Source organism: Mustela nigripes, chromosome 2 (assembly GCF_022355385.1).
Source record: "Mustela nigripes isolate SB6536 chromosome 2, MUSNIG.SB6536, whole genome shotgun sequence".
Lineage (NCBI taxonomy): Eukaryota > Metazoa > Chordata > Mammalia > Carnivora > Mustelidae > Mustela > Mustela nigripes.
In genome coordinates this window covers 59,975,518-59,989,645 of record NC_081558.1, presented here as the reverse complement: position 1 = coordinate 59,989,645, position 14,128 = coordinate 59,975,518, and the positions used below count along the sequence as shown (strand labels likewise).

The window sequence follows — 14,128 nt, the reverse complement described above, 5'->3', positions numbered from 1 at the left end:
AGAAAGAAAACACACAGGAAAGAAACAGCTATTTTATTCCATTATAAATTTAATTTATGAGAGGGTGAGGATAGAAAAAACCTAGTAAATGTCAACTTGAACTACATTCTTAGGCCAGTTTCTCCAGGATGTCCCTTTCTCCAGGATTCAGCAAGACTGCCAATCACACTGCCTCATCTGACTATAGGGATAGGCAATATTGGTATTCCAGTTTCCTCATTCACAGTGATTGGATGGAGTGGCTTCACAGTTTAAGCCAGATGCTGGTTTCAGGAAAGTTCTCTTTAAGCAAGTAGAAGTGTTTTAAAGAAGTAGAAATGCTTTTAAGAAGTGGAAGTGATGAGGGAGCAGGAGGCTGGCTGAGGATGGAGCAGGGGCTGGTGCCTTGCACCCCCTCTCCATCCACTCCCCTTGGTAATATGTGTGACATTCCACAGGCACCCCTGACTGCCCTAAAAGAAGAACAAATAGTTAACTTGCAGAGATCACAGTTCTCTTGGTTTACAAATGTCCTTGAGATTTACAACAATGAAGTTGCCTTATCAATAGCCCAATTTCCAAAGATACATAACTCAGTTCCTCAAGCCCTAACGTCACCCTCCCCTCCATAAAAAACCGAAGGAGACGGAGGTAGAAGGAAAAGTAAATAAAGTTAAATTTCTTTTAAAACCTAAATCTCACTAACAAGGACGTTTGATAGCAGGAATGTAACATTCCACCAGGAGACTCCCAATTGTCTTTATGTTAGTGCCTCATTAGAGGGAAAGTGGCCTTGGCTTGATAGTAACCAGGCCTTCAATATCCTGACAGTCTTCTTTACCCCAATAGCCCTTCTGAACACCCCTTTGTCCTCACCTACCCAACTCCTGTGTATATAACCAGCCACTCCTCACAACCCGGGGCAGCCGCATCTCTGCCTGCCCACGGGTCCTGTCCCCATGCTCTAATAAACCACCTTTTTGCACCAGAGACGTCTTAAGAATTCTTTCTTTAACCGTCGGCTCTGAACCTCACCCTACCAAACCTCACCTAGGTTCAAGAATTTCATCAGAAGTGCTGCAAGTGGTTAATTGAGATGAAAAATGGTTAAAAATTAGCAATTCGGGGATGGGGGACAAGATGGTGGGGGAGTAGGAGGAGGCGCCTTTTTAGGCAGTACCCCAAAGTGAGCTGATTACCTACCAAAGAACTCCATTCGCCCATGAAATCAGCCTGAGATCAGAATTATACACGTCTGGATCTCTACAGGGGCAGAAGATGCCAGTGGGCAGATAAAGCAAAATGGGAATGGCGGCAGACTGTGATCGTTAGATAAACAAAAGGGGGAGGGAGCCACCAGAGGCGACTGGTTGGAAAGTAATACCCCAATACAAGCAAGAGTGCCCTGCGTCTGGGGACCAGCATTAACTTGAGACTGGTTGAAAGCACTCTCAAAGAGCAAAGGATCATGGGGGGGGGGGGGTTGTGGGAATCGGGGAGGCTAGGGACAGGGGCTTAAGTCCCCGGTCCCAGGACAGCCTCCCCGGTGCTGAGGCAGAGAGAGTGCAGCGGAGAAACCAAGTCTTGGTCCCTAAGCCGCCAGCGCACCCGAGAATGCGTGGGTTCTAGCTCCTGTGAGGAGATGGGAGCCACACAGGTTGGCAGAATGCGCAAGCCCTGCTACAAAGCCTGAGATACGCGCGCACGCCCCTCATGCTCCCCTGAGAGAGTTACAAAGGCCTGGCCGGCGCTCTTTGACCCGCGCCATTGTTTCAAAGCCTAAGCCTCGAGCCGCAAACTCTCCCCTGACAGAGGTGCGCAACCTGGTGAGAGAGCCTAGCTTGGTGCTCTCGGACCTGTGCCCCGTTCTCAGTGCCTGAGACGCGGGCACGACCCATAGCCACCTCTTTCGACCCATAGCCACCTCTGAAAGAGGTGCGCGCAAGCCGGGCACTCTTAGACCCAGCAAGACCAGGCACTCCCAGCCCGGGCCAGTGGCAAAATCTCAGTGTGCGATCCCTGCTTGGAACCTCTCTGGCGGTCGGGAGCTCCCAGACAGCCGCCACTGCCTTGGCTTTGGGTACAAGCAAAAGATCCTGCACCCCCAGGGTCTGCAACTTGGATCCTGCAGCAGCCAAGGGGGAACTTATTTAGGCTCTGCACCCAGAAGGAGGCTTCTCTCTGAGAGGAAGATCAGGGTGCAGTTTGTTTTCCTCTAAAACTACAAAAACCATCAAAGGCAGTCAAGGTGAGAGAAAAAAAAGTGAACAAGCATAAAAACCGCCAGAGAACAAAAGCCTGAAAAACACGTTTCCTCAGAGCCCACCCCCTTGAGGGGGGTGGGAGGACTTAACTCAGGAAACATCATTGACTGACAACCCACGTGGCAGGCCCCTCCCCCAGAAAACAAACCAAGAAAGAAAAAAAAAAAAAAAGAGAGAGAAAAAAAGGACTACAAGAGAACCACCACTACTTCATAGGAAAACTTGTATTGTTGACTCGTTCCCCCTATTCCAGAACATTTTTTTTTTTTTTTACACATAGGTAATTTTTTTTAACCTATTTACCATCACAACGAGCTAGGTGTACAGTACATCAAATTCCATAATACCCTTCTAACCTGAACTTTTTAATGTATACACCTATGTTTTTCTTTTGCATTTTTAGTTTTTGAATTCCTTTTTTAAAAATTTTAGTTTAGTCTAGTTTATTCCTTTTTATTTTTATCCTCTAATATTCATATAGAGTTAAACTTCAAAGTAATCCCCTTTCCCCAATCAATACTACCCCTATAGGGAAACCAATTTTTAATCCCCTTTATCTTAGGAAATTTGAGTCCTTTAACAAAGATATCAAGATACATCCAGGAAGAATCAAAACAACCTTCCTCACACACACTGAGAATTTATAAGAACTCTCTCATCTTCTTCTTCCACCATTGTTTCTGTGTTTTTGTGTTTGTCCTGATAGCATATAAATCTTACACTTGGGATTCTTTTGGACGAGGTTCTTCCTTTATTTGCATATTTTTTTTTCTCTTGTCATATACTTGTATCAGTCTTTTTGTGTCTTTTTGTTTGTCTACTTCATAAATCTTACCTTGGGGCCCATCTGGGCTGAACCTTCTCTTTCATCTTCCCTTTCTTTCCTGTCTTTCTCTCTCTTTTTTTGTTTTCTTTTCTTTTTCTTTTTCTTTTCTTTTGTCTCTCGTTTGGATGGGGAATCCTGATTGCTCAGAAGTGTTCCAGGGTGCACCTTGACTGCACCACGGTTGATACATCCAGCTACATCTGTTCAGTCATCTCCCACCAAAATGACTAGGAGGAGGAATGCCCAACAGAAGAAAAATACAGAGGATGGACCTTCTGCAACAGAGCTAACAGCTATCAACATAGACAATATGTAGGAAAGAGAATTTAGGCTAACAATTATCCAGGCAATAGCTAGGTTGGAGAAAGCCATGGATGACCAAATGGAATTGACTAGGGCCTAACTGAAAGTGACCAGACAGGATGTTCACAATGTTAGAGCGGAGCGTAAGCTACCAGGGAGGAGGTTCACAATGCTCTCAATGAGTTCCATTCTAATCTAAACTCTCTCAAAGCTAGGGTAACTGAGACAGAAGATAGAATTAGTGATCTGGAAGACAAACAGATAGAAAGGATCAGGAGGAAGCCTAGAACAAACAGCTTAGAAACCACAAAAACAGAATCAGGGAAACAAAAGATGCCACGAAGCATTCCAACGTCAGAATTATTGGAATCCTGGAAAGGGAGGAGAAAGAAAGAAGTCTAGAAGATATAGTGGAACAAGTTCTTCATGAAAATTTTCCAAATCTCATGAATGGAACCAGCGTTCATGTTCTAGAGACCGAAAGGTTTCCCCCCAAGATTACAGATTATTGAAAGTCCTCAAGACACCTAATATAAGAATAAAGAATTATAATTGTAGGCAGAACCTGTTGAAAGCAGCTAGGACAAAGAAGATCCTTACATACAAAGGAAACCCTATCAGAATAACATCCAACCTGTCCACAGACACCTGGCAAGCCAGAAAGGGCTGGCAAGATATATTCAGGGCACTGAGTGAGAAGAACATGCAGCCAAGAATACTTTATCCAGCAAGACTGACATTCAAAATGGATGGAGAGAAAAAGGGTTTCGAGGACCGGCAAGGTTTAAAAGACTATGCAACCACCAAGCCGATACTGCAGGAAATATTAAGGGGTCTTCTTTAAAGGAAGAAAAAGCCCAAGAATAGCATTGAACAGAAATATAGAGACAATCTACAGAAACAAAGACTTCAAAGGTAACTCAATGTCAATAAAAACGTATCTATCAATAATCACCCACAATGTGAAAGGCCTAAATGTGCCCATAAAATGGCACAGGGTTGCAGACTGGATAAAACGACAGGACCCATCCATATGATGTCTACAAGAGACCCATTTTGAACCTAAAGATACACCCAGACTGAAAGTGAAGGTATGGAGAAGCATCTTTCATGCCAATGGGCCTCAAAAGAAGGCTGGGGTAGTGATTCTCATATCAGGTAAGTTAGATTTTAAATTAAAGACTAAACTAAGGACATAATCCTTAAATGGACTATCCACCAAGATGATCTAACAATTGTAAATATCAATGCCCCCAATATGGGAGCAGCCAATTACATAAGAAAACTGTTAATCAAGATAAAGAGTCATATTGATATGAATACACTAATCGTAGGGAGATCTTAACACGCCTCTCTCAGAAATAGATCATTGAAGCAGAAAATCAATAAAGAAATAAGAGCATTGAATGACACATTGGACCAGATGGATCTCATAGATATATACAGAACATTACACCCTAAAACAACAGAATACTCATTCTTCTCAAGTGCGCACGGAACCTTCTCCAGAATAGACCACATACTGGGTCACAAATCAGGACTCAACCGATACCAAAAGACTGAGATTATTCCCTGCAGATTCTCAGATCACAATGCTTTGAAACTGGAGCTCACTCACAAGGAAAAGTTCAGAAGGAACTCAAACACCTGGAAGCTAAAGGCCACCTTGCTTAAGAATGCTTGGATCAACCAGGAGATCAAAGAAGAACTGAAACAATTCATGGAAACCAATGAGAATGAAGACACTTCTGTCCAAAACCTATGGGATATAGCAAAGGTGGTCCTAAGGGGGAAATACATAGCCATCCATGCCTCCCTCAAAAAAATTGAAAAATCCAGAATACACCAGCTGTCTCTACACCTTAAAGAACTGGAGAATCGACAACAAATCAAACCAACTCCACACATAAGAAGGGAAATCATCAAGATTAGAGCTGAGATCAATGAGGTAGAAACCAGAGATACAGTAGAACGTATCAATGAAACTAGAAGCTGGTTTTTTAAAAGAATCAACAAGATCGATAAACCATTGGCCACACTAATCCAAAAGAAAACAGAGAAAGCCCAAATTCATAAAATTATGAATGAAAAGGGAGAGATCACAACGAACACCAAGGAAGTAGAAACAATCATCAGAAGTTATTATCAACAGTTATATGCCAATAAGCTCAGCAACCTAGATGAAATGGATGCATTCCTGGAAAACTATAAACTACCAAAATTGAACCAGGAAGAAATCGACAACCTGAACAGACCGATATCTAATAACGAGATTGAAGCAGTGATCAAAAACCTCCCAAAGGGCGCCTGGGTGGCTCAGTGGGTTAAGCCGCTGCCTTCAGCTCAGGTCATGATCTCAGGGTCCTGGGATCGAGTCCCGCATCGGGCTCTCTGCTCAGCAGGGAGCCTGCTTCCTTCATTCTCTCTCTCTCTGCCTGCCTCTCAGTGTACTTGTAATTTCTCTCTGTCAAATAAATAAATAAAATCTTTTAAAAAAAAACCTCCCAAAAAACAAGAGCCCAGGACCTGACGGATTCTCTGGGGAATTCTACCAAACTTTCAAAGAAGAAAGAACACATATTCTCCTGAAGCTCTTTCAAAAAACTGAAGCAGAAGGAAAACTTCCAGACTCTTTCTATGAAGCCAGCATTACCCTGCTCCCCAAACCAGGCAAAGACCCTACCGAAAAGGAGAATTTCAGACCAATATCACTGATGAATATGGATGCTAAGATTCTCAACAAGATCCTAGCCAACAGGATTCAATTGCACATTAAAAAGATTATCCACCATGATCAGGTGGGATTCATCCCTGGGCTACAAGGATGGTTCAACATTCGCAAATCAATCAATATGATAGAACAAATTAATATGAGAAGAGAGAAGAACCACATGGTCCTCTCGTTGATGCAGAAAAAGCATTTGACAAAATCCAGCATCCGTTCCTGATTAAAACGCTTCAAAGTATAGGGATAGAGGGAACATTCCTGAACCTCATCAAATCTATGAAAGACCAACAGCAAATATCATCCTCAATGGGAAAAAGCTTGCAGCCTTCCCGTTGAGATCAGGAACACGACAAGGATGCCCACTTTCACCACTCTTGTTCTACATAGTATAAGAAGTCCTAGCAACAGCAATCAAACAACAAAGAGAAATAAAAGGTATTCAAATTGACAATGAAGAAGTCAAACTCTCTCTCCTCTCAGATGACATGATTCTTTATATGGAAAATCCAAAAGACTCCACCCCCAAACTACTAGAACTCATACAGCAATTCAGCAACGTGGCAGGATACAAAGTCAATATACAGAAATCAGTGGCTTTCTTATACACTAACAATGAAAATACAGAAAGGGAAATTAGAGAATCAATTCCATTTACTATAGCACCAAGAACCATAAGATACCTGGGAATAAACCTAACAAAAGAGGTAAAGGATCTGTACTTGAGGAACTACAGAACACTCATGAAAGAAATTGAAGAAGACACAAAAAGATGGAAGACCATTCCATGCTCTTCGATCATGGAAGAATAAACATGGTTAAAATGTCTATACTGCCTAGAGCAATCCATACTTTTAATGCCATTCCGATCAAAATTCCACCGGTATTCTTCAAAGAGCTGGACTAAATAATCCAAAAATTTGTATGGAATTAGAAAAGACCCCGAATCGCTAAGGAAATGTTGAAAAACAAAAGTAAAACTGGGGGCATCACGTTACCTGATATCAAGCTTTTTTACAAAGCTGTGATCACCGAGACAGCATGGTACTAGCATAAAAACAGACACATAGACCAGTGAACAGAATAGAGAGCCCAGATATGGACCCTCAACTCTATGGGCAATTAATCTTCGACAAAACAGGAAAAAAAATACAGTGGAAAAAAGACAGTCTCTTCAATAAATGGCACTGGGAAAACTGGACAGCTATAAGTAGAAGAATGAAACTCAACCATTCTCTTACACCGTACACAAAGATCAACTCAAAATGGATAAAAGACCTCAATGTGAGACAGGAATCCATCAAAATCCTAGAGGAGAACATAGGCAGTAATCTCTTCGATATCAGCCACAGCAACTTCTTTCAAGATATGTCTCCAAAGGCAAAGGAAACTAAAGCGAAAATAAACTTTTGGGACTTCATCAAAATCAAAAGAGTCTGCACAGCAAAGGAAACAGTCAAGAAAACAAAGAGGCAACCCACGGAATGGGAGAAGATATTTGCAAATGACAGTACAGACAAAAGGTTGATATCCAGGATCTATAATGAACTCCTCAAACTCAACACACATGAAACAGGCAATCATATCAAAAAATGGGCAGAAGATATGAACAGACACTTCTCCAATGAAGACATACAAATGGCTACCAGACACATGAAAAAATGTTCATCGTCACTAGCCCTCAGGGAGATTCAAATTAAAACTACATTGGGATATCACCTTACACCAGTTAGAATGGCCAAAATTAACAAAACAGGAAACAACATGTGTTGGAGAGGATGTGGAGAAAGGGGAACCCTCTTCCAATGTTGGTGGGAATGCAAGTTGGTGCAGCCTCTTTGGAGAACAGTGTGGAGATTCCTCAAGAAGTTAAAAATAGAACTTCCCTATGACCCTGCCATTGCACTCCTGGGTATTTACCCCAACGATACAGATGTAGTGAAAAGAAGGGCCATCTGTACCCCAATGTTTATAGCGGCAATGGCCACGGTTGCCAAACTATGGAAAGAACCGAGATGTCCTTCAACGGATGAATGGATAAGGAAGATGTGGTCCATATACATTATGGAGTATTATGCCTCCATCAGAAAGGACGAATACCCAATTTTTGTAGCAACGTGGACGGGACTGGAAGAGATTATGCTGAGTGAAATAAGTCAAGCAGAGAGAGTCAATTATCATATGGTCTCACTTATTTGTGGAGCATAACAAATAGCATGGAGGACAAGGGGTGTTAGAGAGGAGAACTGAGTTGGGAGAAATTGGAAGGGTAGGAGAACCATGGGAGACTATGGAGTCCGAAAATCAATCTGAGGGGTTTGAAGTGGCGGAGGGGTGGGAGGTTGGGGTACCGGGTGGTGGGTACTATGGAGGGCACGGATTGCATGAAGCTCTGGGTGTGGTGAAAAAATGAGTACTGTTTTTCTGAAAATAAATAAATTAATTTTTAAAAAAATTAGCAATTCTTAGGGCACCTGGCTGGCTCAGTCATAGAGCATGCAACTTGATCTTAGGGTTGTGAGCTTGAGACTCATATTAGGCACAGAGTTTACTTAAAAAACAAAAACAGAAATACAGAACTGCCTTAAAATATGTATTCTAAATTTCTTGAAAGGAAAAAAATGCCTGGGTGGCTCAGTCAGATTAAGTGTCCGTCTTTGGCTCAGGTCATAATCCCAGGGTTCTAGGACGGAGTCCCACATTGGGATCCCTGCTTAGTGGGGAGTCTGCTTCTCCCTCTCCCTCTGCTCCTTCTCCCTGCTTGTGCTCTCTTTCTCTCTTCCTCTCTCAAATAAATAAATCTTTTAAAAAATAAAATAAAATTCTTAAAAATAGAGAAATCAGCAATTCTTTTTTTTAATTTTTTATTTTTTATAAACATATATTTTTATCCCCAGGGGTACAGGTCTGTGAATCACCAGGTTTACACACTTCACAGCACTCACCAAAGCACTGAAATCACCAATTCGTGTATACACAGTCATTAGCTGGTTAAACTATTTTAACCAATTTTGGTACAGAAATTTTTGCATAGAAATCAGACAATGTATAGGCCCAGTGAGCTTTAGCAGACTTGGTGGGAAAATGTCAGACTGGTAAGAGGAAGTTGGTTACTTTCTGCAATCTTTGATGAAGCCTGCAAGAAACAAAGAGGCTTCCCAACTTCCAACCCTCCCTTTTTCTTTAATCCATGTCCATTCCCCTGCCAATTATCTTTCCAATAGGTAAATTTGATCATGTCACTCACCTGCTCAAAATACACAATTCTTCATTGCCTAGAGGATAAAGCACAAGTAACCAGCACACCCTAAGAGATGCCCTCATCCGCTCTCTGCCTATCTTTCTGGTTTCATTTCTTGCCATTACTCTTTATGCTCTAGACTCTAGCCAAAGAGAACTACATGTAGATACCCACACATGTCATGTTTCTTCTTGCTTCTCTATCACTGTCCATACTTTTTTCTTTTCCTCAATTGTTCTTCCTCTTCCCAATTCACACAACACAAGCCCAATACACTACACCCTTAAAAATAGGCCCAAAAGTCACCCCCCTAGACATTACCAAATATTACAGAAATAATAAGGATTCTAAGGGAATGTTAGAAATGATTCTGTGCAAATAAACTGCACAATTTAAGATGAAATGGGCAATTCCTTGAAGGACACAAATTACTAAAACTGGCTCAAGAAGAAACAGAAAATCTGAATAGATCTCTAAACTGAGTCAGTAATCAAAAAACCACCTGCAAAAAAAAAGCCCAGGCCCAAAGTACTTCACTGATGAATTTTACCAAACATTAAAAGAATACCAATTTTTCACAAACTCTTCAACAGAACACTTAGGAACACTTTACAACTCACTCTGTGAGACCAGTATTACTCTGATACCAAAACCAAAGACATCACAAAAAAAAATTTTTTTTTTAAAAGAAAGAGATCTACAGACAAATAGATCTTATGAATATAGATATAAAAATCCTCAACAAGATACTAGTCCACATAATACGGCCAACACATGAAAAAAGAAATTACACACCATGATCATGTGAGATCTATCACAGGAATGCAATATGGTATAATACTGAAAAATCAATTAATGTAATATACCATATCAATGTAATAAAAGACAAAAATCACATAATCATCTCAACAGATACAGAATAAGCATCTGGTAAAATCCAGTACCCCTTCATGAATAAAGCACTTGACATCAAGTAGGAATAGAAGGAGAACTTCTTCAGTGTGATAAAGATCTACCAAAAAAATCCAAAGCTAACATCAGACTTAATGGTGAACCACTGATGCTTTCTCTCTAAGAACCTTTAACAAGAAAAAGATTTCTGTTCTTGCCACTATGCAACATAGACTGCAGGATTCAGCGAGGGTAGTTAGGCAACAGAAAGAAAGAAATCATCCAGATTGAAATGGAGAAGTAAAACTACCTCTATTTGCAGATGACAAGACCTTATATGGAGAAAATCCTAAAGAATCTACAAAAAAAACCTGTTAAAACTAAGTAAATACAGTGAGGTTGCAGTATACAAGATCAATAAACAAAAAACAATGGGATTTCTACACAATAGCACTGAACAATCCTAAAAGGAAATTAAGAAATAACAGCATAAAAAAGAATAAAAGACCTAGGAATAAATTTTAAAAAGAAGTACAAAACTTACACTCTGAAAACTATAAAACATTGTTGCACGAAGTTAAAGACTAAATAAATGAAAACAAATCCCTTGTTCATATTTGGAAGATTTAATACTGTTAAAATGGCAATAATCCCCACACAGATATACAAATTCAGTGCAATCATCCCTATTGTAAAAACTGACAAGCTAATCCTAAAATTCATATGGAAACTCAACAAGCCTAGAAGAGCTAAAACAACACTGAAAAAGAGTAACAGAACTGAAAGGCTCACACTTCCTGATTTTAAAATGTACTTCGACAAGGTTCCACTGACATATAAGGATAGACATATAATCAAAGGAACAGAAATGGGGGTCCAGAAACAAGCCTGCACATTTATGGCTAACTGATTTTCAAAAGGGTACCAAAACAATTCAATGGGGGGTGGGGTTGGAAATGCTGCTAAGATAATGGATTAGGGCTGAGACATGGAAAGAATGAAGATGGACTATTATATCACATACAAAAATTAACTCAAAAGAGATAAAAGAACTAAACACAAGACTGAAATTATAAAACTCTTAGAAGAAAACACATATACAAATCTCCATGACCTTGAATTAGGCAATAGTTTCTTAGACACAGGACAGCAAACCACAAGCAACAAAAGAAAAGATAAATTGAAATTCATCAAAATTAGTAACTTTTGTGCTTCAAAGGGTATCACCGAGAAAGTGAAAAAAACACAGAATGGGAGAAAATACTTGAAAGTCCCATATCTGATAAGGTGTTTGTATCTAAAATACATAAAATCCTACAACTCAAGAATAAAAAGACAACCCAATTAAAATATAGGCAAGAATCTGAAAAGATATTTCAGCCAATAAACACATGAAAAGTTGCACAACATCTTTAGTCATCAGGGAAATGCAAATGAAAACCACAATGAGTTATCTCTTTAGATCCATTAGGATGGCTATATTAAGAAAGATCATAAATTACTAAAGACTGTAAATGCTGGGGAAGATTTGGAGAAACTCTGTGGTGCCTGGGTAGCTCTGTAGGTTAAGTATCTGCCTTCAGCTCAGGTCATGATCCTGGAGTCCGAGGATTGAGCCCTGCATAATGCTCCCTGCTCAGGAGGGAGTCTGCTTCTCCCTCTGACCCTCCCACTTCTTGTGCTCTCGCTTTCTCTCTCTCAAGTAAAATCTTAAAAAAAAAAAAAACAACGATCTGGAGAAACTGGAACATTTACATACTACCAGTGAGAGTGTAAAATGGCGCAGTAACTTTGGAACAGTCTGTCAGCTCCTCATATGATTAAACGTAGTTACCTTATGACCCAGTGTTTTATATTGATAGATGTTTCTATGATCTGTCTTGCATAACCAACCACCTAGACTGCATGTATGCAGGTAGGCTACAGAATCTTGTTTGTGAGACTCAGGTTATGTGAATAACCTTGGAAGCCTCATTATTTAAAATATATTATCTGGCCTCCAGGTCAGAACTAGCCCTTCTGGATGCCAAGAATTATAAATCTAGCCTCACATCCCCTCCTCCTACAGGCGGGGCTAGCTTCCCAAGTATGTAACCTGGGAGGGGAGGCAAACACGAACAGCCCTGGCTTCTTGAAAATACAAAAACATGGTAACATAGAAACGTAGCTCACTCCAAACCGCACATAAAGGTACAAATGTTTTAACTTCAGACCCCATCATATCTGCCCTTTAAGTATGGCCCTTATGGGGATGATCAGTTGGAAGTCTCACCTTCAGTCTCCCTTCAGGTAGGATGCTCCACCCAAGCCTCTCAATCGGGACTCCAGCCAGGCTGTCTCCACCAGGCTTCCCCCAGCTAATGAGGTTAGAGGTTGTGTACCCGACTTAATGTAGCTTTATCTTATTTCTCACTTACTGCTTACTACTGCTCTCATTTATGTGTAGATTCCTTTCCTCTTCTGCTTCTATTAAATTTCTATAAGAATAATAATAAAGTTTTCTTTCCTTTAGAAACCAAAACACAGGTAGTGCATCTTTTTACAGATCACCCAGCTAGTCCAATCCTTGGTATATATCCAAAAGAAATGAAAACATACATCCACACAAAAACTTGCACACAGCACCTTTATATAGCTCAAAGGTGGAAACAAAATTTTTATAAGTCTATCAACTGATGAATCAATAAAATGTGATATACATACACACAAGAGAATATTATTCGGCATTAAAAGGAATAAAGTATTAATGCACACCACTACATGGATGAACCTTGAGAACATTATGCTAAGTAAAAGCAGTTACAAAAGACCATATACTGTATGATTCCATTTATATAAAATGTCCATAGAATAGACAAATCTAGAGAGATAGAAAGCAGATTAATGGTTGCCTAAGGCTGGGGTGGAGGGGCATCTGGCTGAAATGAATGTGACTGCTATATGGTATAAAGCTTTTTTGGGGGGTGATGAACCGTTCTAACATTAATTGTGGTGATGGTCACACAATTCTGCATATTACTAACAACAACTGCATTGTAATCTTTAAATGACTGAATTAAAGATATGTGAATTGTATCTCAATAAAACTGAGCCTCCCTCTCTGTAAATCTTTCCCAAGCTACCCACTCCGGACCCACCCTCCTAGTCCTACTATCCTAAGCTTCTATGGGCTCCCACACTTGTGCACAATTTTATTACATAGCATTTGTCATGCTGTATTGTAATTATTAGTGTAAGTGTCTACCACTCCAACTTGAATGTTTGAAGGCTGGGGTTAAGCTTAATATATAGGAAGGACTCAATATGACCTGAATTTCTTTTCAATTCTATTCCAATCCCTTATATAAACATAAACAAATCTTTTATAACTGAAACAGTGTGTGCAAGACATCTGAGAATCTGCTTTTCCACCAAATAGTTTATCAATGCATGGAAATTGAGAGTGCAGAATTGTTATATTTGAGAGTGTTGTAATGTAACTCCATGTCAAACACCATGGTTTGCTTAGTACTTTATCTTGGGGCATTAGTGTGTGCCCAACTTTTAACCATTATAAATACTTTGCTGGTACTATCCTTAGACATGTTACTCATTTTCCTCTTTCTGAACCATTTCCTTAAGCCTTTCCTTAACCTTTCATCCTCAAATGAAAATCAGGTCAAAGGGGATAAATCCTTGGGTATCTGTTTGCTGAAGTCCCAACAATATTGCAGTTGAAGCCTAACTTATTTGTTAAAATTGATTCAAATTTCTCTTTCCTCACAGAGCTAAACTAAATAAGCAATTCCATTTTCTTCTTTTTTTTTTTTTTTGTTTAACTCAGACCCATCAAAAATTTATTTTGGCTTACAGAATGAGTTATATGGATCCATGGTGAGTATTTTTCATAAAATTCACCA

At 39.9% G+C, this 14,128-nt stretch overlaps 1 protein-coding gene across 4 annotated transcripts in view; it reads right to left on the bottom strand.

Annotated features, from left to right (window-relative positions):
* The window catches only part of ZNF197 (zinc finger protein 197), a 28,741-nt gene that overhangs the window by 3,763 nt on the left and 10,850 nt on the right, over positions 1-14,128 (bottom strand). Inside the window, exon 6 of one of the 4 annotated variants that reach the window (XM_059390480.1) lies at positions 167-452. The exons of the other annotated variants lie outside the window; for them this stretch is intronic. Coding sequence (XP_059246463.1) covers positions 304-452 — 149 coding nt within the window. The 3' untranslated portion in view covers positions 167-303. Of the gene's footprint in view, positions 1-166; positions 453-14,128 lie in introns of those variants that run through there. 4 annotated transcript variants of the gene reach the window in all.